Genomic DNA, 27,566 nt, shown 5'->3' with positions numbered 1-27,566 from the left:
ATTGGCCACCAATTTGCAAGGACCTCGGCACCCTTTAAGTCCCTAGTAAGTGGTACCCCTGGTACACAGGGCATGGGTACTGAAGAGGGTCCCTAAGGGCTGAAGTATTTATTTTCCCACCCTAAGGGACCCACAGAAAAAAACATCCAGTAACTACAGTTGCAGAATGTGTGAACTGGTGCAAACCAAATTGAAAACTCAACACTGCACATTAGGAGTGCCATGCCCACAAACACTGCATGCAATATATGTAAACCACCCCTACAGCAGGCCTTACAGCCCTAAGGCAGGGTGAATTATATTACACGTAAAGATATATTTGAATGCCCCTGTGGTGACTAGGTCTATTTCTAGACATGCAAGCGAACAGGGTAGCGATCTTAAGTCCATGTACTGGGCACTGGTCATTACAAATTACCCAGCTACATGATGGCTTCACAGAAACCAATGGTGTTTGGTACCAAACACATGGTCTTAATACATACATACTGAATCCAGTATTTGATTTATTAGGACATGCATCCAGAGGGCACTGGTGAAGATTATTTCACCTAGTAGTAATTTCTGAGTGCCCCTTCCATGCCTCGTCACTCAGTCTATTTGTAGGCGTCATTAAGCACATTTGACAGATGACAGTTGAAATCTAGCTAGAATGGAACTAAAGCTGACGTTGATCTACTCAGCAATAGTTGGAAAGCCTCTGAATAGCTGGAGTAACTTTTTGCAGTAAGTTTGCCAGAGTTTAGACACTTTATAGGTTTGCTGTGAAAATATATTTCCATGATCATGACGTGGAATAGTGCTTCCAATTAGTCAGCTGCCTTATAAATATCTTCTTTCCAACTTCTATCGCTGGACAGGATTACAACAAAGTATGGGTAGACAGCACCCTCTTCTAAATGTGCTCACACCCAGTACGAATTTCCTTTCCCGCTGTCAGTAACTGATAAGAAATATTATCCTTGATTTCCGTGAGCTGATCTTTAAGCAAGTTCTCACAGTAGTTCTGCATAGCTCAAAACTGTGCTTGTAGCCTTTTTATCAATTTGTCTACATGGGGTACAGAAATAAGCACTTGCACTAGCAGGTGGTAGGGGTTTGACACTTAAAAACTGCATGACACAGTAAGTTAAACTTAATGGGAAGTCCGAGCTATCACCTCTTTGAAAACTAACACTAAGAATAAAAAAAATAAAAAAAAGAAGAAGAGTTACAAAAATGATTTAAATGAATTAAATGAAAACCTAGAAGGTATTAGCTCATTATATACCAACAGTAAACATTCAAATGTTTCCAACAATGTCTGAACACTAGGTGCTGGATTTTCTATAATACAGGTCCTATGGCCAATGTTATCGTATGGGTCTTCACTCAGGTGAAGTCTGCGAACTTAAGGACTTTACTACAACACTGACAAAGTCGCAGACAACAGGACAGAGGTGCTATTCAAAAAAATATCTACAGCTTGGGCATGTTTGCAACTTTCCTTCAGTGATTTCTGGCTCTGGGCTCACTAATGAACAACTCCAAGAGCTAAAGACCCAGCTGCTGGGTTTAAAAAATACATTTCCCTAGCCTTAAATCCAACAACCCATGTAACAACAGTCCCATCAAGAAAAAGATGATGGCGCCATATTAGAGTGTCGCAAATCTATGTGTGAACAATATTCGGCACCAGCAGTCAAATAAGTAGTGTGCAGGAAGCACACAGTTTCAGTTCTCAAGACCACTTAAGGGCCCAACTGGTCTTGCCGCTTTTTCAAAAGAAGCAGATGTAGTAGTGAGTCCACACTCACTGACAGGTCTCCAGGAGGGAACCTGCTTTAACGGTCATATCTCTAATGTGGCTAATTGAAGTCTAGATTTTCCATTAGCAGAGGTTTGACTAAAGCAGGGGACACCTACACTAAACAAAAGGAATGGGATTGCTAATTTCCCAAGCCAACAGATGAAAATGATGACAGAGAAGAATGTCCCGAGCATAGAGGCAGGCAGGTTGTCAGTTGCACTATGGACAAAAGCAGCCTAAAGTACAGCCATCATCTTGCACAGCCATGCACGTGGTGGCCAAATGGATCATAAAACTCACTCAAGTACAGCGAACATGAACACATGCAAATGGCAAAATATCAATATACATGGAAAAGGGAGAACTGTACCAGTCCAAGTAATACATCACACTGCTGCCAACACCACCAGTCCCCCCATAACTGGAGAGAAGGGGGCTTGTACATTCAGTTTAGGGGTTCAAATGGGGTGACTTATCTGTCGACAAAACAGGGAGCAACTTACAATCATCCATCGTTAAAGGGCAGAGAATTACCAGTCAAATCGCAGACTGTCAAGCTCAGTAGAGAAACCCATATGGCAATGCCAAGAAAAGTGCAGGGATCACAGCTTTTAAATCAAAGTATAGAAATGCTGTCCCAACCACATGAGGGTCATAGGACACACTAACTTGGAGTCACTACAAGTCAGGAGATACTTTTGGTCACTGGACTGATAACATCTCTAGAAAGGCAGTCTGCATGTACATGAGATGCCCCTGTCTCAGCAAGCATTGTGTGGTCCAGCCCTTGCAGAGAAACAGACTACAGAAGAAGCTTGGGATTTACACTCTTCATATCTATCCACATGTGAGGGACTAATGGGTTGTCTGGCCCGCAAACTTGTTTCAGCAGGAGTAAGGCCAAAAGGTTCAAACAATGGATTAGCACAGTTTATCAATCCCAGCCAAGTTCTCTCTTGGCACATACCTGCAATTGATGAAGGACCCCAACTGCTCATTGTCTTACTCAATGAATTATGCCATGGCAGGTTTAAATCCGATGACATAAGCTTCAGACTGACCTGGACACAAAGACAGCCTCCCTAAAGAAATCACAGGGCATCTCGCACACCGACCAATTGAATTTATTAAGCTACTTTTTTTTTTAGATCAGATCTGCCCAGGATAGGGCAACAGTTGGTGGTGGGGTGGAAGGACTGAACAACTACGGTCCTACAGTAGGCTAAAGATATTATGTAGTATCCAGTGAGACCTAGTAAATGTCTCAACAAGTTCTGGGTTGAAGGGGACATCAGTTCAGCACAATATGGGTTTTGATCTCAGATGGTGAATATTCCCCTACCCATTTGGGGTACAAAGCAGAAAACAGACAACTCACCAATCTGGTACTTTTTGGTCGTTTTGCCCTCTACAGTACAGTCAACATCCCAAGTACTGTTTCCATCATTTAGAGACGCAAGAGTGATCCAAGTACCAGACAAACAATGCCTCTAAACAGTTCACCCGACTCTGTAATATGACTGGGGCATAATGCAAATGACCATCCTCGTCCGTCTTCCTCGTCACAGTCACAAAGGAGCACCCCGTGTTCCAGACACAGCATTTACAAATAAATTAAACAAGCATTTACAATGCAATGGTCTCGGCTTTGTTAAAGTTCGAGCTATTGGCATTGCAAATGGCATTTTTTGTTTTTTTTAAAACATAAATAAATGGTATTGTAATTTACAATGGCAAAAGGTGAGCATTAGAGAGTAGTAGAGAGTATTAGCGGAAACAGAGAGCCACACACACACAGAGCCACACACACAGAGCCACACACACAGACAGACAAACACACACACACAGACCCACACACACACACGCACACAGAGCGCCACACACGCACACAGAGCGCCACACACGCACACAGAGCGCCACACACGCACACAGAGCGCCACACACAGAGCGCCACACACACACATACAGAGCGCCAAACGCACACACAGAGCGCCACACACACACAGCCACACACACACAGAGCCACACACACACACAGAGCCACACACACACACAGAGCCACACACACACAGAGCCACACACACACACAGAGCCACACACACACACAGAGCCACACACACACACAGAGACACACACACACAGACACACACAGAGACACACACACAGAGGCACGCACACACAGACACACACACACACACACACACACACACACAGACACACACACACACACAGCCACACACACACACACACACAGCCACACACACACACACAGCCACACACAGAGCCACACACACACAGAGCCACACACACACACAGAGCCACACACACACACAGAGCCACACACACACACAGAGCCACACACACACAGAGCCACACACACACAGAGCCACACACACACAGAGCCACACACACACAGAGCCACACACACACAGAGCCACACACACACAGAGCCACACACACACAGAGCCACACACACACAGAGCCACACACACACAGAGCCACACACACACAGAGCCACACACACACAGAGCCACACACACACAGAGCCACACACACACAGACCCACACACACACAGCCACACACACAGCCAGAGCCACACACACAGCCAGAGCCACACACACACACACACACAGAGCCTCACACACACACAGAGCCACACACACACACACACACACAGACAGACCCACACACAGAGCCACACAGCCACACACACACAAACACACACACAGAGCCACACACACACAGAGCCACACACACACACATAGAGCACCACACACACAGCCACACACACACAGAGCCACACACACACACACACAGAGCCACACACACACACACACACCGAGCCACACACACACACACACACCGAGCCACACACACACACACACCGAGCCACACACACACACACACCGAGCCCCACACACACACACACCGAGCCACACACACACACACACACACACCCCGAGCCACACACACACACACACACACAGCCATACACACACACACACACACACACACACACACAGCCACAGCCACACACACACAGCCACACACACACAGCCACACACACACAGCCACACACACACAGCCACACACACACACACAGCCACACACGCACAGCCACACACGCACAGCCCCACACACACACACACAGCCCCACACACACACACACAGCCCCACACACACAGCCCCACACACACACACACAGCCCCACACACACACACACAGCCCCACACACACACACACAGCCCCACACACACACACACAGCCCCACACACACACACAGCCCCACACACACACACAGAGCCACACACACAGAGCCACACACACAGAGCCACACACACAGAGCCACACACACAGAGCCACACACACAGAGCCACACACACAGAGCCACACACACAGAGCCACACACACAGAGCCACACACACAGAGCCACACACACAGAGCCACACACACAGAGCCACACACACAGAGCCACACACACAGAGCCACACACACAGAGCCACACACACAGAGCCACACACACAGAGCCACACACACAGAGCCACACACACAGAGCCACACACACAGAGCCACACACACAGAGCCACACACACAGAGCCACACACACAGAGCCACACACACAGAGCCACACACACAGAGCCACACACACAGAGCCACACACACAGAGCCACACACACAGAGCCACACACACAGAGCCACACACACAGAGCCACACACACAGAGCCACACACACAGAGCCACACACACAGAGCCACACACACAGAGCCACACACACAGAGCCACACACACAGAGCCACACACAGCCACAGAGACACACACACAGCCACAGAGACACAGGTCAGCCGGTGCGCTGGCGTCGATGCCCTGGGCACCCTGTGCCCCTCATCACACGCCCACCTCTGCCCAGTAATGCCCCAGGGAACAGAGGCAAAAAAATTAGCACAACTAGGGGACAGAGGCAAGAAAAAACGAGCACAACGAGGGGGCAGAGGCAAGAAAAACGGGCACAACCAGGGAGCAGAGGCAATTAAAAACGGGCACAACCAGGGAGCAGAGGCAAGAAAAGCGATCACAACCAGGGGGGCAGAGGCAAGAAAAGCGAGCACAACCAGGGTGCAGAGGCAAGAAAAGCGAGCACAACCAGGGTGCAGAGGCAAGAAAAGCGAGCACAACCAGGGGGCAGAGGCAAGAAAAGCAAGCACAACCAGGGGGCAGAAGCAAGAAAAGCAAGCACAACCAGGGAACAGAGGCAAGGAAAAACTTTAACAACTAGGGAACAGAGGCAAGAAAAAACGGGCACAAACTCTCCTGCTGCATAATTCCAGTGGCCATGCTTATAACTAATACCTCTTCCACTGTCTGTATCCTACCATCATACTGTAGCATCTCTAGACATAACTAAACGTTATACTTTCTTCCCCTTCCTATGTGCCTCTACAAAATGCCCTAGTACCCTCCCCTATTAGTCCAGCCCCTTTTCCTCCTCGCTTACTTTTAAATCGCCAACAACGACCCTGGCACACACTGTAATTAATTTCCTCATGACAGGATGGCAAAATTTCTCTGAAAAACTTCCCTGCACGAGGTCAATTCAAATAGCACATTTAGACAAACCGGAACACACATCCAACGTTCAGTTGAAAGACAGTTAAGAAAAGTTTTATTAAGCACAACAAGAGACCAGAGGTCGAAAATTACCCTCATTAGACAACCAGGGAAACAACGCAGGACATGGGACCGGATATACTGAAGGGGGCTGCGGGGCTCAGGAAGCCACAGCCTGCTCTTTTAATTACAATATTTATCTACTGTTAGAGGAAGAGCCAGCAAGCAGTTGTAAGTGAGCGCGCCCCCACCCCCGGGCAGAACTAGTATAGGTTTGAGACAAATCCACTGATAGTACACATGGCACTGGACATGAACAGCAGTTCAGTATTCTGTGGAGAATAAGGGCACAAGTGCGGAGGATAACATGCAAGTGGCACCTTCAAACAAAGTTATTAGCAACAAATCCTCAGGCAGGGCGCATTTAGTGGACATCATCCAGGGATTTGTAAAACACCCAGATATCTTGATGGTCAGAGGTCAGCTGTGGCTTCAATGTACAGAGACCATGATAAGGTGTGGTGGAAGTAAAGGGTTCAATTAGATAGGCTATGTGATAATAATCCAGAGTCGCAGGACCAAATTAAAATAGTAAACCCCCCCCTTCTCAAACACACAGTTCACTTGTAATCCCCCTGCACAAACACACAGCTCACTAGAAACCCCCAGTGCACAAACACACAGCTCACTAGTACCCCTAACCCCCTGCAAAAACATGCAGTTCACTAGTAACCCCCGTTGCACAAACACACAACTCACTAGTAAACTCCACCCTTCTCATACACACAGTTCACGAGTAATCCCCCTGCACAAACACGCAGCTCACTAGTAACCCCTAGTGCACAAACACACAGCTCACTAGTAACCCCTAATACCCTGCACAAGCACACAGGTCACTAGTAACCCCCCCGTTTGCACAAACACACAACTCAAGGCCCTGAATGATCACATATCTCTCCCCCCCCCCCCCCCGCGCCAGGAGAAGTTGTACCTGTGGCCGCGATCGTGAAGAAGATGCCAGGAGGAGCCTCGCAGCATTGAAGAGCAGTCAGCAGCAGAGTAGCGGTCCGGAGGAGTCGGCGGGAACCAGCTGCAACAGGATCCAGCGTCAGTGGACTGTGGAGTGGCCCAGCTGCGGAAAGGTTGGACCAGCGTACGAACCTGTGGAGCGGAGAGGAGTAAAAACTGGGAAGGAGCTGGCGTTGGGCTCCAGACCGGTAAAGAACGCAGGAGAAACGGCCCGGTGACACTAGCAGACCAAGTGAGGAAGCCGCGTCCAGGAAGAACACGCACCGAAAAACTCAGAAGCAAGAGGTGGGGCATGGCCGCAGTCTCAGGCCTGCCTTAAGGGCCCCTAAAGGGAAAGCACATCCGCCTTTTTGGAGGACGGGTAAGTGAATAAAGCGAACAGTGGGGGCTGCAGGATTTGGGAAGCCTTTGCCTGGTCAAGGAAATAGGTGCGGGGTCAAGAAGAACAAACCCCTGGTTTTAAGGCCTAACAAGCATCACTAGAGGGCATATACTTACCCTCGGTAGCTCCTGCAGGAAAGCGGACCACGCCATAACACCAACCATCTTTCTCCGAGGTCAAGAAGAAATGCCTCGGAGAAAGGCGACGCGATTTTGCGACTGGGGGCGTTTTTTTTTCTCTCCTCTTCCCATTGGCTGGAATGTAAAATTCCAGCCAATGGGAAGAGGAGAGAAAGAACCTAAAAAACACCCCCCCGAATCCAGGCTTGAACGGAGTGTCGCCCCTCTCCTCCAATGGCTGGCCTCCGTTTAGGAAGCCAGCCAATGGAGAAGAGGGGCGGGTTCAAGCCCCCATACTGAAAAACAAAATGTCTCGCCAGGGAGACTGCGCAAGCGCAGCCTACGCAGGCCGAGACCTAAAAAGGTCCTCATTCGATATGGCCGCCTGACAGGAAGTGCCTGTCACCTGGCCTATAAGGGTGGGACCAACACAGGAAACATCCTGTTTTTTTCTCTGTGTTCCTGCAGAACACCCATCTTCTGAACGAGGAGGTCAGTCATTTTTCCGGCCTCTAATGTATATTTTTTTATTTTCTGGGGTCTGCTCTAGCATCCCCGTTTCCTTACGACCGCCGCTCCCCTCCTGTTTCTGTTTAAACTGTATGTTTCATTGGGGGCGGCGTTTTTTGTTTGGCGTCGCTCCCGCGCTGAGCGATGGGGGGCGGCTGCCTGTCAAATTTGCCCGGCATATTTGGATGCCTTTGCACCGCCGCTCCCGCGCTGAGCGTCTGGGGTGCGGCGGTGCAGGGTTACTGGCGTTTTCCGCCTCCATGCATTTTTTTGCGCTCCCGTGCTTGTGCTTTCAGGTGCGTTCTTTTACTGCCTCTTGGAGGCTAGATGGTGTGCGCGGTACTTCTTTTGCAGTACTTGCGCTGGGTCACCTTTGATGTCGGGACTGCAGTTCTGGAATTGTATTTCCCAGTTCCTTTTCTGCTGCGCGTCAAACGTCATGCACTCTCATTCCCCCTGGGTGGGAGAAGTTTCCGACAGGCCTTCGAATCCCGCCTCTGCTTTCAGTATCTGCTGCATTCTTTTCAGTTCCCCACTGGCGGCTGTGCTGCTTGGGGTGGGGTGTGGGCTCCTCAGATGTAGATTTGTGGTGGGCTGTCTTGCCCTTCTCTTTCACTGCCTGCTCTGTCCCACTGGGGATCTGGCTTGGTTTGGTGTGTTTAGTTGCGTGTCTAGCCGTTGGCGCTTTGGGTCCCTGGCAGCTTCTCACCTGCCAATGTTTCCCGTTATGGTGGAGGTTTCTCACGGGGCTTGGGTCCGCATCCTGTCTGTGTGAGTGAGTGCTGCCTGTCGGTTTCAGCGAATGTCCTCTCCCTGGAGTTCCGGGTTCGAGTCTCAGCATCGGCACTCAGCTTCCTGTGTTTTGGACAAGTCACTTTACCTCCTGTGACTTTGTATCCGATGTTGATTCCTTTCCGTGTCCGAACGATCTCTACTGTAGATCCACAGGCTGTGTGTTCCAATCCGGGTGTCTCGATATTTCTGGATTTGCTTGTACAGCGCGCGTTCCCCAGGATGAGGTGTCATGCACTCCTTGTGCGCTATTTTTCGTCTGATGTCATGCGGTTGTCTCTACCTCTGGGGTTACTTCTCCCAGTCCATTTCCACCGGCTCTGGGTGTCCGCTGCTTCTTCTTTTCTCTTTGTGCATTGTTGCATGCTTCACGGCTAGCTTCGCCTCACTGTGTCGCCGTGGCCTTGTTTCTGTCTCTTCCCCTTTTGTTACATATAAAGCGCTCTGGTACCCGATGTCTCGGTCTAGTTTGCGAATACCCAAAGCAGCCTTGCGGCTAGAGCGGCCGCCCTTGGACCCCGGATTAGATTCTCTGCAACGACGCTTGACATCCTGTGATTCTGCTTAACAAAAACAGTGGTTTTGTCGCGTAAAGAACAATTTCTTTGCTGCACTGTACTTAAAACATTATGTATCAACATGGAATGTATGGTACACAAAGACACACAACACCCAATTTAGTACAAAAGGTATCTCTTTTGTAAATACCTTGCATGTATTAATCAATAGACAAATGGCTGTCCGAGACAAAATGACAAAGAACACATAAAGTGTGAAATGCTAGGTACTAGTAGTGAGTGGTGATGACCGTGCTGTACAAGGATAAGGAGGGTGACATATATTCATACAAATAAACAAAACATCAATTCTTGTGTGTCCACTTTTGAATTTAATAGTCACAACAGTTTAAAATTTTTCTTATTTGTGTTGCGACTTTGCATGGACGGATTGACAAACAACGTCGACGTTTCGACCCTATATTGTAGTGCAGACTTAATCGCATCTGTGTTGGATCTTTATCAGGACAGGGGATGTGTAGGACAGCCTGAAAACACGTGGAAAGCTAGAATTAGGCCTTCAGTAGTTCCTTTGGCGGGGGTGTCAGCCGACACCCTTGTGCGGTTTCCTTTGGGCAGGATAATCTTATGCAGTTAAAGCGAACTTTCTTCACCAGCCGGTGGAGAAATTAGGGGTATGTGCCGCCGTAGCGATCACTTTACAATGTTCGTTGAAGACTTCTGTGTCAGTCTCAGCGCTGCGGTGATTCTGGGCAAATCACTTAATCTCCCTGTGCCTAACAAAAACCTTTGCTGTGTTTTAAGACCGCAGATTCCGTTTGCCTCTCTCTCTGTATGGAGCCGGTCTGGTGGCACAAGTGGACTCATGATCCACTGTAGGGCCCTGTGTTCGCCTTCATGGTCACAGGTTCTACTCCCGGTGGGTCCACTCAGCCTTTCATCGATCTGAGATCGATATTATGAGTTCCTTTGTGTTGGGTGTCAATACACTTCTGTTATTCTGCACTTTGTGACCCTTGGGTGATACATGCACTTTTCAAGTGCACAGGTTATGTTGGACGGGCCCTTGGTCCCACGGGGCTCTTCCTCGTTGGTGGTGATGCATGCGGGCGTGCCTTTGGTCAACCCCCATCTTGTGCGGGGTTCCTCCCAGCCCTTTCGGGGCCCCTGCTTTGCTGTCTCCCGGCTTCTGCCTTCTGGTGCTACCCTTCCGGTTGCCTCTGCCACTTCCTGCCTCTCTCATGGGCGGCCGGATTGGTTCTCGCTCCTTCTCCGGCTCCTGGGTCCTTCGCCTGGTGGTAGTTGGTTCCCGGGCCGGTGTTGGGTCTGGGTTGCTGCACTCTATATTTCAGGGTTTCGGGCCTGTCAGGTTCTCTGCCCTTCTTGGATCTCTTGGCATTGGTCTTCTTTTTGCTTCCGGACAAGTTGGTGTGTTGCTGCGGCTTCTGCCTCTTGTTTCCTCTGGGGCCCTTCTGGCTTCTTGGCCCTTTGGTGCCTTCTGCCGTGCAGGCCTGCACATGCTTGCTCTTGTCTGTTTTCGGTGGTCTGCATGGTCGAGCCTGGTTTGTTCCTGGTTGAGTGGCCGCCAGGTTATTCCTAATGCTGTGGGCTTCCTGTGCATCCCCTCTTTCAGGGGTGTTGCGGTTCCTGCCCTTGATCAGCTCCTCCTTTTTGTGTCCTCTCCTTTGGGTTGCCCTCTGTCCCTCGGGTGTTTCCTTCGGCCTTGGTTCCCCTGGGGGGGGCGGGTTTAACATGCTCTTGGGGATCTTGGTTCTCCGAGGGGATTTCGCTCTTTGGTAGGTGTTGTGCCTCTGGTGGCATCGGCTCTCGCTGGACACTGGTTCTGTTCCTGCCATTGCTGTCGGCTGGTTATTTCTGGTGGCTGTGGCGTTGATGTGGCTTGGCCTGGCCGTCTACTCCCTTCTCATGTACATCAGACTTTCGGCTCTGGGTTCTTGGTTCCCCGTGATTCGCTGGGCGTCCTCGTCTTGGGTGGTGTCTGCTGTGTTCGCTGCTCCTATGCACGTTGGCCTTCTACTGTCGACGTGTGAGGTTTAGGTCCGCCCGGTCTTCATGTGACACGATCCGCCTTCGCCTTTTGAGCGGCGCTCGCTCTCCTCTTTTTGATTTGGCGCTGTCGGTTGGCTGGCTCCCCTTCTTCGGTTTCTCTTCAGGGTCCTGGCAGGGTGATTCAGGTGGCCCTGGTTGGTTCGCTTGCATCCCCTCAGGTTGCTCTTCTGTCATGGTTTCCACCCTTCTTCCTTGCGTGGGGTGTTGGTGCTTGGTGCCTCGTTGGCCTTAGTGCCCCCTCCGCCTTCCTGGCGGTTGCTCCTCTGTGGTCGTTTCCACTGTCCCCTTTTCCGCTCTGCTTTCCTCTCCTGTTTCGTCTGGCGCTCAGCCAGTGGGCGTTGGGGGTTTGGTAGTTGATGGTGGTACTGTTGTGGCCTAGTGTTCATGGTCCACAGTTTGTGTTCTTTTTATGGTGTTTCCCTGGTTGTTGTTCCTGGTAAATGGTTGTGGCACTGTTACTACCATGGGGCTGTCGCTCTTTGGTGAGTCTTGTGTCTCTGGTAGCTCTGGCTCCCGCTGCACTTGGGTTCAATTCCTGCCACTGCTTTCAAGGAGCAGGGCCTGCGGCCTGGCGGCCAGTACTGCTACCTCTGGAGCTGAGGATACAACGTTCAAATCCCAGGGCCGGCTTTGCAATTGGATTGCGTTGCCCTTGCATCATGCAAGGTGGCGCATGGGCAATGCAAGTCTTAATTGATGTTTACTTTGATGTGGCATCTTACTTCTGGAGTAATGCGTTGCAAGTCTCTGCTTTAAGGTCTGTACCCTTGGGGTCTGCGGCCGTCACTGGCCGGTTTTCTTTTTTCTTCGCGGGGTTTCTCCTTGTTCCCTGTTAAAGGGTTCTGAGCTTGTGTTCCTTCGGTGTGGTTTGTGCTTCTCTGCTCTCTGCTGCCGGTGGTCTGCCATTTCGGCTATCCGGGAGTGCTCTCTCATCTCTCTTGAGTCCTTGGCTTCTTGCCTTCTGCGCTGTTTTGTCTACTGCGACGGCCTGTCGTTGCTTCGCCAGTTGCCCCATGGGGGTCTTCCTTTGTTCCTTCATGCTTTGCATTCTGGAATATTCCGTTTGGCCCCGCCTACCTGGGCCTTCGTCCTGTCTAGTCCTTTTATCTCCATAATGTCCTCGACTGCCCCTCTTCGGGTGGGGATACGGCTCTGTTCCCTGGTTTGCCTTGGGCTCTGGTGATCTGCCTTGAAATACGACCTCCTTTTGCCTGTTGGATTTTTTCATGTCGCCCTTTGGGTTGCCCGGCAGGGCTGTCGTCCTACGTTGGCCTCTGTTCCCGTTGCGTTCGGTCCGCTTCTTTGCCCGCTGGCTCTGTCGGTGGAGCATGTGCCTCTTAGCCTCAGGGTCAGCATGTGCCTCTTACTCTGAGGGTCGTGGGTTCGTGCCCCAAGTGGGGCGAATTTGGCCATCCTGCTTCCGGGGGTCTCTCTTCCCCCAGTAATCAAGGGTCGTTCCACTCTGTGTGTGTCTTCCTCCTGGGCTTCTTCTAGGGGCCTCCTTGTTGGTACTTTGTGCTTTGGCGTCTTGGGCCTCCCCAAGTGCCTTCTTCTCTCGTTTCTTGAGGTTGGAAGTGCATCTTCTGGGGAATTTGGCTCCGCCGTCCTTGCGGCTGTTCACTGGTTGCGCTTGTCTGTGTTGTTTTTTCCTAAGCATCCTCAATGTCTGTTTCTTTGTTCGTCCGGCGCTTGGGTATACGCTCCTTTGTGACTGTGACGAGGAGGACGGACGAGGACAGTAATGACTCGGTTACTTACCGGTAATGTTCATTACTCCGAGTCATAGTCTTCCTTGTCACCGTCATGTTCCCTTACGCCATTGGAGGGGGGGGTTCACAAACAAATTTCTTGTCTTTTCTTTAGTTTCTACTTTTGTTTTTCAGGATGTTTCCTGTGTTGGTCCCACCCTTATAGGCCAGGTGACAGGTACTTCCTGTCAGGTGGCCATATTGGGTGAGGACCTTTTTAATTTATGGGTAAATGCTGTGTCTGGAACACGGGGTGCTCCTTTGTGACTGTGACAAGGAAGACTATGACTCGGAGTAATAAACATTACCGGCAAGTAACCGAGTCATTAATAAAGTCGTTCAGGTCTTAAGAATGGAGTTATCCACTTGGCCACAGGAGATGCTCCCACATGATGGATGAGTTTGATAGAGGACAGCAAAGACATGCATCCTTAGTTGCTTTTGCAGTGCATTTATCATCAGTTTGACCTTTTTTTTTTAAATGCAAAGGCCCTGTACATAACACTCTTTTTAATATGTGGGAAACCTCAGGTTTGCCCTTCGAATTCCTTCACAACAAAGCCAGGGGACCATGAATGCGTATCATGAAGACGTTCAAGGCGGCAGAAACAATTTACCACATCCTCATCAAAACTAGGGACTAAAAGGCTCATCCTGCTTTTCAAGATCGTATCTAAATTTATATAAACGTATGTGTTATTTTAACGAATCAGTGTAGGATTTTATTTAGTGTGTGTCTCATTTACTGCCTGTGTGTGTGCGTGTATAAATGCTTTAGCACTACTGTCTGATATGCCTGTGAGAGCGCATTTGGAGTGTCATTTGTGTCTCTGTAATTAATTTTGGTGTTGCCTGGACACACTGCACAGTGTTCCTCGATATGGTGCAACATACATAGAGGCAGCTTCCTACAATAACCCAACAAGCATTTACAATGTAATGGTCTCGGCAATATTATAGTTAGAGCTGTTGGCATTGCTCTTTTTTTTTTTTAAATGTTTATCCCTAAATAAATGGCATTGTCATTTCTATTGGCAATAGCTTAATTTTTTGCATATGTGAGACTTATTGCATCAGCAGAGAGAGAGTGAGGTATTTAAATAGAGAGTGAGGTAGTGAGAGAGAGTGAGGTAGTGAGAGAGAGAGTGAGGTAGTGAGATAAAGAGAGTTAGGTAGTGAAAGAGTGAGGTAGTGAGGGAGAGGGATGTTGTGAGGTAGTGAGATATAAGCAGAGAGTGATGTTGTGAGGTATTGAGATAGAGAGAGAGGTAGTGAAAGAGAGAGTGAAAGTGAGTTAGTGAGATAGAAAGAGAGCGAGTGAGGTAGTGAGATAAAGAGTGAGTGAGGTAGTGAGAGAGAGAGTGAAGTTGTTATGTAGTGAGATAGAGAGTGAGGTAGTGAGAGGGGTGGCAGGCAGGTGACCACAGACCTCTTACCTTGATCCTATCTCCTATGCCTCGATGCCTCACAGTTTCCGCGGCGTGCCAGTGAGGTTGTGCAGAAGGTGACCAGCAGGAGACCAGACCCTAATCTCTTGAGTGCAATCATACACAGACAGCGGGGCAGAAGGCAAGAAAAACACGAGTGCAATCAGGGGGAAGAATCTATCAATGGAGCAACACTCGTCAACGAAAACAGTTAGCAGTGCAAGCTTGTGCAAGTACCTTTATGGAGGGAAGCGCTCCGCAGATAGGTATATGTTGCACCATGTCTCCGCTTAAACGCACACCTTGCCAAAGCACCTAAGAATAAACGCAAGCACTGATCCCAGGCTACGCATGTGCAAGCTGGCCTTGTGCATCAAATGCAAGGAGGAGCGGACGCACAAAGGCAAAGTAGGAGAGCAGTCAGGTACATACAGCTCTTGCAGAGCTTCACATGTACATGGCCCGGGGTCATGCTTTCGCCGAGTGTATCCCGAGAGCCGTCAGAGAGGCAGCACATGCTCATTACACTCATTGTGTGATACGTCACAGCATTGCACTGATCACTGGAAGGTTGCATGCTATGCTGAAGCGATGACGGGCGCCAGTATCTGGAGGGAGGGGGAGGGGGGTTGTGAAGAGCATTAAATTGGAGGGGGGTACAGATGTTCCAGGGAGGGAATTCCAGATGCAGGCTCCACTTTCACAGAAGCGCCCGTATCCCGCGTCTGACACTGTTCCCTTGGTTCATCGGCGTGAGCCGAGGGTTGGCAATGTGGCCTCAGTGCCTGAAAGTGAGGGTCCTTCTGGTGGGCGGGGCGTAGAATCATGAATAACATCCTGCAGTGCACGGTCAGTCAGTGAAGGCTTCCCCGTCCCTTCAGAGCTGGCCCACTGATGCTTCCTGATGCTTGCAAAACTAGAAGTACCGCAGCTGCAGGGAAAGTGCACATCGAACCAGATGGATTGGGGAAAGAGGCATGTGACTCACTGGATCGCAGACTGAGGATGGGGTGTCTGCAGCTGCACAGTAAGAAGAAGGGAAAATAAACGAACATGCGGATGGGCTATGGGCAGTTCTCCAACATGGTACACAGGGGAAGGTCGTGCCGATGTGCCCTGGTGGTTGAAGTGAACAGGGCGTGACTCGCCAACCCATGCAGCTTTTTTCCACGGGTGGCTGTACCTGAGCAGTTGATCCCTTTGCCGCCCTGGCCTGCTATCTAGAGGCGAACCATGTGTCCACAACAACCGGTTCCCTCGGCGCTGAAGAGCGTGCTGGTAATGGAAGAAATGCGAAGAACACCCAGGCGTGCTAGGCCTAGCCGCTACACTGCCTCTAGGTGCTAGGTGCAGCGCTTAAATGCCACTAACCCCGGGACTTCTAGCTGTTCCTTCCAGTCTGGATCGGAAGGTCGAGTACACACAGCAAGAGAAGAAAGGTCGACTGTGTGCCTGTAATATGCCATGCGCAGGTACGGGGTGGGAGTGATGTCGGCATGGCGTGTACAACTTTCATCAGCCCAGCCAACGCTGCTTCCTGGAATTGTGCACTCAAGGCCCTTGACGAGTCTGACACAGGCTTTCATTTCCAATCCCGTGAAAGGCTCCCAGGCCAAAAGTTGAGTTTCAGGCACTATACCTCACCCTGGCATTCCAGCCGTTTTAATCAAAGGTGTTGTGGCATTCGTTGTTGGACGCCAGGCTGATGGACACGCAGGACACGGCCAGCACCAGAAGCACCCAGGTGAGGCACAGCGGTGCCTCTGCCATGGCGGCCCGGAGGTTGGCGCGGGGCTGTGGGCCTGGGGTCTCAAGCTGAGCACAGAGCGCCACCGCCTGTCTCCTCCTGCACAGGGTGGCCCTCCAGTATGCCCGGCCCACCCAACGTCCTGTGTCCAGGTCTGCCCTCAGCACCCAGTGCCTCTCAAGGGCATGTTGTGCGCCGCAGCTGCAGATTTCCTGTCCCCATCTGGGAGCCGCGGTTTGGGACGCAGAGTCCTGGCACCGCTTTGATACTGTCATAGTGAGCGAGTGCAAATGAGCAGAATTCCCAAACTCTTGTTTTTGCCGCCCTCTCCCTTCTGCCGCCCTAGGCGACCGCCTAGTCTGGCCTAATGGTGGAAACGGCCCGTGCTTTGAAGTGGTAAAATAAAACCAGCCTCACAGAACACCCACGCAGGTACACATAATATGAGTGGCTCGCACAACATTAACCACACAGACCTGATCGGCGAGAACACGCACATGCGGAAGACAGGCACCACCCAAGTCTGTCTCCGAGATAAAATGAACTTATGTTCCGCTGAAATGCAAAAAGGAGGAATCCTCAAGGAGAAGTGGACGCACTATCTAGTGTAGCCCCAAAAGTGAGAAAAAGACCAGTGGGGTTACTACAATGGAGTATCAAAAGAAAGCACATTATTTTCACATGTAAATAGATTTTTAATACGTTCAGAGCGCTTTACATAGCACCAATTACGTTACACAAGGACACACATTCATTTTGTGAGGCACGGGGAGTTGCCCAGAATCACAGGAGGTTTTCGCGATATTCCCGAGACTCGAACCGTTTTCCCCAGGTCCGAGGTCGAGCGCCCTAGCCGTTAGGCCAACTCCTCTCTTCTTACCACTGAATGCAGGAGTAAGTTAACTGAGTCATGCCTTTTGTTGCAGAAGCAGCATGTACTATCTACGTTTGGGTGATGCTACAATGACCCATGCTTATCACATGTGGTGTACTTGTAGGAAGAGAAAATAAACGTAAGCACTTTCCCTCCCTCGATGCTTCGATGCACCAGAAATGCTTTAATATCAACGGGAGGCAGGCGAGCGTGGGTGAAATAAAAGAACCAGCGTTTGTCGGGCGATCCGCCCATCCTGCATAAAGAGAAGACTGCGACCTGTGTACTTTTGAGAAGAGGGAGGAACACTACAAGCTGCTCTACCAAGTCGCACAGATGAGAGAGTGCGTGCCCTGGGAGCAGGCGTGAGCACGAGCAGCGTTCTGAGTTGTGGGAGGCTGCTTTCCAGGAGGACAGCACCTGGCCACTGCGGGCGCGTTTGCGCGCGCGTGGCCGGCGCAAATCGCCTCCTTCGGCAGAAATGCGCGCGGCCAGGTGCTGTCCTCCTCGGAAGCTGAGCCGCTAACTATAGGTCTCTGGCGAGAGCGAGCTTTGCTCGCTTCTAGCCGAGACCTAAAAAGGTCTCTGCTTTCTAGAGGGTAAAGGCTAAGCAGGCCTGCCAAGTGTCACACATCAGGCATGACGCGAACGCATTTCAGTGGGGTGTTCCCGCATCAACGCACTGAAATGCATTGTCACGCATTATTACCACTGGCTGCACTCTCTGCTGACAGCGCTGAAACTGGCTGTCCGCTACGCCAGGTGCTAGCGTGCGCCGGCGCTCGGACACACCTGTGTGTGCCACAGGCAGAAGACTTAACTTGCGGCCAGCAGCATCACAGTTAGTAAACAGTTAAAACTGTGCTCCCAGTTCAGTGCTACAAATTAATGTTACAATCTGCCCTACTGCCAGTGCCTGCACGGCGGGCTGTCAATGACTCTGACCGTCCAATTACCGAGACCTGGGCGGGGCCTGCCCTCAGCAGTCGTCGTGTTTTGGCGCTTTCACTTGAATATATCTGCGAGGCAGGTTTCGTCTCCGCTGCAGTAGCGCGGCAGTATTCACGTGACATGACAACAATGTGTCAATTTGCAGACAGGACTTCGCTAGGGCGAGCGGGAAACCGGCTTGCAGTTATGTTTTTTAAGTTAAGTTTGGCAGCCCACCCGCCGCTGCTCGTACTTCCAAAAGTGCCTCCCCTCTCGTCAAGATGCCTCATGACTGAACCGGCTGCTGGAGACTCGTTGTCGTAGCCGTGGCTCACAGTAACTTCCAGTAATATCCAACCTTTGCTTTTTGGAACTATGTTTACTTTTAAAGCGTTAGCCTGTATGTAAACTCACTCTCCTCAGGCTGAGCTGACAGTGACTGGGAACGGCTGCCAGAGACTGGTCACAGCCGTGGTTCACAATAACTGACACTCAGGTCTCATCATCCTTCTTGTGATGCAGGCCTTGCCCGTTTGATTTCTGCCAAAGGCCTATTTTCATGAGCGACCCAGGACTGCCACGAGTCTTGAAAAGAGTTCTAAATTAGGATTCGGACCGTCTGGAGACTTGCTTAGGCTGACGGTTAAATCTGCAGAAGAGCCACGCATTCACTGTCAAAACTCCACTGAGCGTATGGTATGCCTGCATTTCCAACCCCAGGTAAGATGCTTGTTTACAGCCATCTGACAGTGCGTGTTTTGTTTTACCCCGCTGTATGTACATTTTAAAAAGGTAAACATTTTTTAGAATCGTAGCAACCTATTAGCATAAAATACAAAATATCAACTTCTGGTGGCTCATCCTTTGCACATAGAAGTGGTCACAATCTTCTTCAAGCTCACAGCTGTGCTCAACCGCTGCTAAGTAAAAATGATTGTGTACAATTAAGCAATCAAACCAGGGTTGTTGTTACACTTCTTATGAACGGAGTAGATCAGGGTTCACACATTTCTATAATCACATTGGTTTCTCTTCAGACACAAATGGAGGAGAAGGTCAAGGGGAGTAAAGAATGAGACAAGGGAGTGCGGACATGAGGGAGAGAGAGAGAAACAAAACGAGTCCACTCGCCTAGACCTCCTGCTCAATACTCCTCTATCCACTTAACTCCCCCCATTATCGAAGCTCCCCCTCCTCTCTCTTGCATGCTCCACAACTGCAGATCAGCAGTACAACACACCACAGACATTGCTGAAGCTCTACTCACTGAAGACAGTGAGATGGCTTTCCTCACCGAATCCTGGCTCAATGTCTACTCCACCCCCATTCTTGACATTCTCACCCCTCCAGGGTACACCATCATCAGACAAGACAGACCGATCAAAACTGGGGAAGGACTAGCCATCATTCATAAAGCTGGAATACAGATTACCAAACTTAAACCTGCAGAATACCTATCGTTTGAATACCTGGATGTCTAACTCACTGCCAAGGGCACCTCACCCATCAAATTCCACACCATCCCCCTGGAGAGCATACCCTTTTCCCTGAAGAACTAACAGACCTAATATCACGGTTCTCCATGACAGACACTAAAGACGTGTTCCTGGGTGACCTTAATATCCACTGGAACGACCCAGAAAACTCCACTGTCCAGAACCTATCCAACCTACTTGAAATATATAACCTCAAACAACTCTGCAATAAACCAACTCACATCAAAGGTGCAACACTGGACGCAATCATTACCAACAATGAACTGGTCTCTCAGAGAGATTTCTCCCATTGACTGGTCCGACCACCACCTCATTCTGTTCAAGATTGATGCATTTGTCAGCCACAAACCTATTTGTGATGACAAACCTAAACACTGGACCAGAAACATCAAAGAAGTCCCTTTATCCGAACTTGAATCCAGGATTCATGCCCATCTTCAACTCCAACCCTCATCATGGACGGCAGATGATCTCACTACACACTTTAACTAAAAAAATGACAGAGGTTTTAGACCAAGTGGCTCCACTCAAACAATTGAGGCGAACCAAATCAAAATCCTGGTTTAATGTGGAGCTGAATGAGGAAAGGTGTCATCTCAGACAAACCGAAAGGTCTTGGAGACTAAACCCCTCGACCTTACACCTAGCGCAACTTAGATCTGCTAGGCAGGCTTACAAAAAACAGATTTTCAGTGAAAAGGTGTCTTTCTTCCGCAGCCAACTAGATCTGGCGAAAAACAGACCGAGAGAACTCTTCAACATTGTCAAAAGCCAAACAAACTGCACTCCTTCTCAAGAAATCAAAGCCACCAATGAGCGATGTGAAGAAATTGCCACCTTCTTCACTAATAAAGTCTCAAAAATGGATCAATCCTTCATCCATACCGCTAACCCTCCTTCCCTCTTAACCTACCCCCCTTTAGCCACCCTTGACCAGTGAGAAAGAGTTCTTAACAAGGACAATCAGGCTGCCTACAGCTAAAAAACAATGCGCATTGGCCCGACTTTGAGCCAATGTCGGAAAATGAGGTCTTCAGTATAATTTCTAACCAAAAACCTTCCTCCCACACTATGGACGCCATCCCATCCACAATTATAAAATAACTCAACCACACCATTTCCCCTTTCTGGACAAAAATCATCAACGCCTCTCTCACCTCAGACTGTGTCCCAGACTCCCTTCAACTTGGACAAATCACACCCATTCTCAAGAAACCAGGAGCAGATCCTAATAATCTTAACAACCTCAGACCTAACTCCAACCTCCCATTCCTTGCAAAAACATCGGAGAAATGCGTTCTCCACCAACTCAACAAACACATTGATGAGTTCAACCTCCTCGACACCCTTGAATCAGGATTCAGAAAAGGCTGTAGCACGGAAACAGCTATGCTCAACATCTCTGACGATATTCACACAGCTTTAGATGAAGGTTATGCCTGCCTATTCATCCTTATAGACCTATCTGCGGCATTCGACACAGTAAATCATCCAGCGCTTCTGGAGACCTAGTCGAAGCGCTCAGGCATCAATGGCACAGTACTAAAATGGTTCACCTCCTTCCTTCAACACCGCTCGCAACAAATTAAAATCAACTCCTGTCTCTCAAAGCCAACAAAAGTCACACTTCGGGATCCGCAAGGCTCGATCCTCTCCCTGTCTCTCTCCAATCTCTTCATGGAGCCCCTCACAATCATCTTGAAGAAAGCTGGAGTGAATTACCACCTTTACGCTGATGACACCCACATCTATTTCAAAATCAAGTCTCCCAGCGACATAAAAAACCTCAATGCTACGCTAACCGAGATCCAAACTTGGTTCAACGCTAATCACTTAAAGCTCAATCCAGATAAAACGGAATTAATCCTATTCTCTCCAAAAAGCAACCATCGTCCAATCAAAGAGTGGCTCAAGAATCTGGTCGCCCTAAACTGCCCCATCGTCCTATCCGACTCAGATAAGTCTCTAGGCATCACTCTTGACAAGAACTGATCTATGGAGGCCCACATTAAAAAACTCTGCAAAAAGTGCACTTTTCTCTCTAAAACACCTCAAGAAATTGAAACCTTTTCTTCCCCATGATGACTTCAAGACAGTAGTCAAATCCCTAGTTCTCTCTAAAATGGACTATGGGAACGCCATCCTAACAGGGACTCCAAAAGCTTACCTAGCCCTCTAAGGGCAGTGTTGAACATGGCCGCTCAGTGTTGAACATGGCCGCTCGACTCGTATCTGGAGTAAAAAGATTTGAGCACATCACTCCAGCTCTCAAATCCCTCAACTGGCTTCCCATGGAAGGGAGATGTATTTACAAGCTGGCCTGTATCACACACAAAACCCTTCACTCTCCGGCCCCCAACTACCTGAACAACAAACTGGTAAGAGCAGGTCAAGCCAGAACTCTGAGAAGCTCCAACTCACTCCTTCTTATTCCTCCGAAACTGAAAAAGAAAACCACACAATACCGATCGTTTTCTGGCAACGCTCCCAGGATGTGGAACGCTCTCCCTAGAGTCCTCAGATGCAACCGCTTCTTCTCCTGTTTCAAAAGGGACCTCAAACTCCTTCTCCTTAACAAATACTTTCCTGAACAACGTCAACTAACCTAGACTTCAATATCCGAGTTTAGTTCTCTCTTGACATTCAAGGATAGTTGGTGACCGGACTGTGTTAACCACCTTGTTTATCATGTTGTATTTTTTTATCCCTGGTTTGCTTCCTTACTGCCTGCCTACGATGTAATGTAATTTCCATCTGTATTTTTTACAGGGTGTATGTAAAGCGCTCCGATACCTACGGGTCAAGATAGCGCTTTATAAAACTTTTAAAATCAAAATAAATAAAGGAATGAAAGGAGTGAGTGGCAAGGAGGGGGAGACTGTAAGAGTGCGAGACTGGGTATTACCAGTGAAGGCTCCCAGGTTCAGTTTGTGATTCCTCTGTGGTTCACAGGATCAGGTCTGATAGGCAACTGTTTGATGGTTTCAGGCTATTGCAGTTCCTTCAAGTCCCCTTTAAACCACCACCTGTAACTAAAGGGTGTAATTCACTCGCAATAAAGTGTCACTCATAAGCCTTGAAATGTCACACATAAACGCACTGCACACTTGGGGATGTCACACATAAGCCTACCAAACCTTGGTAGCTATGGCTAAGCAGCCAAGAGGTTAAAACTGGGTGCATACAGACAACATGCAAAGGACTGTTGACAACACATGGGCTCACGTGGCAGCTGTAAATAATGTACACCGAGTGTGACCCTTCTATGCTACAGCCTCGCTAAAGTCACTTTACCAAGCTACTTTGTCTAGGAAAGAGACCACCTGTAAAGACCTTTATATTAACATTCCTTATCTACACCAGACTCTATCCCCACTCACCGTGCCCTTCTTGATCATCATTTCCTTGGTCATTACGTCGCTCAGCCGTTCCCGCTCCTCATGGTAGCGCCGCTGTTGTTCCAGGATGGTCTCCATCACGTTACCCGGAGAATGTAGCCCGAAATCAAACCGTCCGAGTCCACAGTTCTCCGGAAGCGGCCGGTCGCTAAGGTCCGTCCACCGTAATCGTCCGCCGGAAGCCGACGTTTCAATCTGTCCGAGCTGCGTACACCTCGAAGCTCCAACCTCGCTGTGGGGTGGTAAACACAGAAAAGGGACAAATCAGTCGGCGGAAGAGGAAAGCATCTAAAATAGCTTCTCAAACATGTCGACCATCGTTACGTTTAGTGTTCAGACTTTCGTTTCATTTAAACTCTCACGGTGAATAATTGAGCAAAACTGTAGAACATTTGGAAACATTACATCTCTATATATACTATATATTTATCTTGCACGAGTTAAATGTATGCTGTATGTTCATAGAATATGAAAATGCAATGGTATTTGTCGCGTGTGCGCATAATTTTTTGGTAAATTGAGAAGGCATAGTGATTATTTAACACTTGAATTCGAAGAGATGTGTGTTTGAATTTACATTTTGTCGTTCGAAAGTGTGGGTTTTATGCGACAAAGTACAAATAAACCTCCCCATATGAGCAGCAGCAACTCACTTCGACTTTTCTAGCGTTGCTCAAAAGACGCTCTCGGACTAATACGTCCAAGTTTTGTTGTTGTTGAAGTTTTATTAAGCGTGAACTCGACCCGAAAGTAGCAGAGCCCTTTACACGAGCACCAGTTGGATTACAGACAGACACATTCATTTTTAGACACAGACAGATTAAGTGATTTGCACACAGACTCATAGGCTGTTTGAGCCTGCGTCCAGACTCCAAGCAGGTTTCCCAGCTTCAAAGTCAGCCGCCCTAATCCTTGACCTCATGGTCACAGGTTCAAATCCCAGGGACTCCACTCAGCCTTTCGTTCTTTTAAGGTCGATAAAATGAGGAACCCTTAATTTGGCTAACAATAAACACCTGTTATTCCGCGCCGAGATACCCTCTGGTGAACAAGCACTTTACAAATACATGTTATGTCAAAACAAAAAATAACGTCACAGTAGCTTCGTCGTATGTTGTATTTTTGTTTGAAAAACATACAGGATTACACATGCAATATGCATTGGCAATATACAAATTAAAGAAACACCAAGGTATTCAATAAAAAAAATTCTAAATGTACATCAGTCCAGCCAAGTATCACGCATCAGACGTGACACTAACGCATTTTAGTGTGGTACTCCGCATTACCGCACTAAAATGCATTGTCACGCATATCCATGTGTCTCAGCTGAGCTGTAACTGTCACTGAAAGTGCTCCCTAAAACTATGAAGTGCAGCAGAGCGGTGCCGCCCGTGGTGTGCGTGTTGCTCCTGCAGCCAGCTCAGGGCTCTCAGCGGCATTAAGAATGCTGCTAGGGTCACAATTCAACTGCTACAATGTAGCACAATGTATTATTGTGATTCCCCGGGCGCGGCTTCCACTGCCGGTCAACCTGACGTCATCGAGGTAGTGTGTCCAATGACTGACTGTCATTGGACGGCCTCTCTGCCCGGGACTCACAGGAGTCAGGACAGCCTGGATTATTTATCACCGGAGGCTGGGCCGGGCGGCAAAACCGAATTGACATGGCTCGGGGTGTTTTACGGCCTGAGCCTACTGCAGCCAGCCTCGCAGAGCAGAGTCCCTGCCTGCAATTATGGAGATCCACCCGCCACAGCTTCGGGGCCGGACTGACTGTTATCTGCGGCCCAAGTAAGTACTGTGTGTGGTAATTGCAAATGCTGCCACCTGTTGAATCTAGCTCTTTTGTCACTAGCCTAATTCCCATAGCAGATCTTATTTCTGCGCCAGCCCTCATATTACACAAAGGTAAATTAACTCACCCCCACAGGTACCCAGCAGAACGGAAGCCTCTCCGAAATGCAAACGGCCATTGCAGACCTTGCCTCGTGACCAGGGCCCGGCCTCTAGTGCTTCCCTCGCAAGTCGCTGTCTGTTTATGTAAAGGCCGAAGTCGGCCTCCGGGAAGTCCCAGGCCAGTTGGCCGAGAGAGCCTATCGATTCCTGCTGCAGCGCCATCCCCGGGCCTCCGCTGCTCTCTGTTGGCGTAGAGGACTAGAGCTGCTGGTAACTAAGGGGATAAAAACTCAGTGACCCGAAACTTCAGTGGGAGTGCCCAGCCTCTTAAAAATGAAGGCCCTGGAGCCTGCTTATGTACTCGGGAAAATCACAACCTTTTCATGGAAAAGTTGTAATTTTCAATTTCCTCCGCTCTCATGCACGTTTAGCAGGCAGGGATGAACTATAGTGGGATCCAGACCTAAAAGGTAATATTTAGCCAGGACCGAGGGCAGGCTTCTCAGCTAATCTTATTTTTATCCCGATACTTACTGTGTCAGCGAGGGGTAGTGTAAAAAACACTGAGGCAATTGCCGCGATGCCCGCAGAGGGTGATGCACACCGCAACAACTTTAAAGCTGGGCTTGGCGCACTTATGGAGCAATCAGCAGCTCACTGACAACGCAGGGCGCAGTTACATATCAAAGGCTCACATCGAGGATCTAACACCTTGATTGAAAACACAGATAGACAGACGCCCATCAGCGCAAGTGCATAGACAGGCAGCTCACCACCTCGGTGCCAAAGGAAGGAGAAAAAAATAGATTAGCTGTCTTTCCCTTACTGAAAAACCCAGTGAAAAAGACAAAAAATATTCACTTCTATTGAGCAACAAATCAGGCAATATATTTTAAACAATGTACACCTGGCAAATTACCCGCAATTTACGGGTGTCATGCGAAATTGGGGTTAAACATCAACAAAATGTGCATCTGACTCGCAGATGCACTGTCAGGCCTGCCTCAGTGTAATTTGATGAGAAATACTTCTTTTGCGGCTGTGAGCAGAATTGTTCTTTGCACAGCACTGAGTTAGCGAACTGTCACTTAATTTTATTTAATTTGTAACACCACCAAGCGACAGATTGACACAGTACTGATGCCACAGCACTCTGTTGGGGGGAGATTTATTACGGGTCAGGGAGGCGGGGACTTGGCGCAGGGCTCACGGAGCCTGCACTTGGGAGTTTGAGAGAGTGAGTTAGGGACAAAAGGGGCGCCTTAATTTGTACCGGAGTGTCCTGGAACGCTTGTTCTAAAAATAGAGAAAACCAGATATATGAGCCGTGGAAACTGAGGCTGAAAGTTTAACAGGTTTATTTAGAAGGTGCAACTTCTAGAAACTACAGTCACAGCATGAAAAATCACATAAGTTCTTAGTCCAGCGCTCCGCATTCAATGAAAGTCGCATAGACCAATTTGATTATGCTAAATACAGTTTCCTGATTGAGAGTGAGTCTATACTTAGAAGCACATGTAGGCTCTGAGGTAGATTACTTACAAAAGGTAAAGTACACTTCATTGAGAATTCTCATATTTGCCTATAAATGAGAACTCCTGTAATTATCATAGAATACAAAGTACATATTATTGGGAACACTCACAAAACTATATAAGTGGGATATCCTGCAATCACAATAGAAAAGCATGTAATGTGATTAAAGTTGACACAGGTTTAGAGAACATTTGCAGATATAGATTTTCTTATTAAAAAGCAGCTAACATACAATACAGGTAATATATATATATATATATATACATGAAGTACAAACACTTTAAACAAGGGCCCTTGGAGACAACTCGCTGCCTGAATACCTACAAACAGACGAGGAGTTGTCCGAAGATATTCCTGCGGACCTCCTTTTTATATTGTTCAGGCGGTGAGAAGCCTATGGTCATGTGGAGAAGTGTGGCTCACTGGTTAGAGGAGGCAGACCTGGTAGCAGAGGTCAGCCCGGGACCAGGGTTCAATTCCCGGCTCGGCGGGGTCTTGAGTCCTAAAATGTCCATGGACTCGACAATTCTCGCTCCGGTGCCTACTCAATTAATGGGTTCACACTCTGCGACTCTGGGCAATAGCTTGCTTAATCTCCACAATGGCCCCTCGCGGCGGGATGCCTGGCTTTCACCTTGCGGATACCTTGCTGGGGTTATCTCACAGGGGAATACCAGGACGGGTTCCCTAAGCAAG

The 27,566-nt window shown here is 48.9% G+C and overlaps 1 protein-coding gene across 1 annotated transcript in view; it reads right to left on the bottom strand.

Annotated features, from left to right (window-relative positions):
- Window positions 1-23,667, bottom strand: part of SF3A3 (splicing factor 3a subunit 3) — a 241,738-nt gene extending 218,071 nt beyond the window's left edge. Inside the window, exon 1 of the mRNA XM_078681237.1 lies at window positions 23,418-23,667. Coding sequence (XP_078537363.1) covers window positions 23,418-23,513 — 96 coding nt within the window. The 5' untranslated portion in view covers window positions 23,514-23,667. The remainder of the gene's footprint in view (window positions 1-23,417) is intronic.
- Window positions 23,668-27,566: the final 3,899 nt, after the last annotated feature.

Source organism: Lissotriton helveticus, chromosome 3_1 (genome assembly GCF_964261635.1).
Source record: "Lissotriton helveticus chromosome 3_1, aLisHel1.1, whole genome shotgun sequence".
Lineage (NCBI taxonomy): Eukaryota > Metazoa > Chordata > Amphibia > Caudata > Salamandridae > Lissotriton > Lissotriton helveticus.
This window is presented reverse-complemented; position numbering and strand designations above follow the sequence as displayed.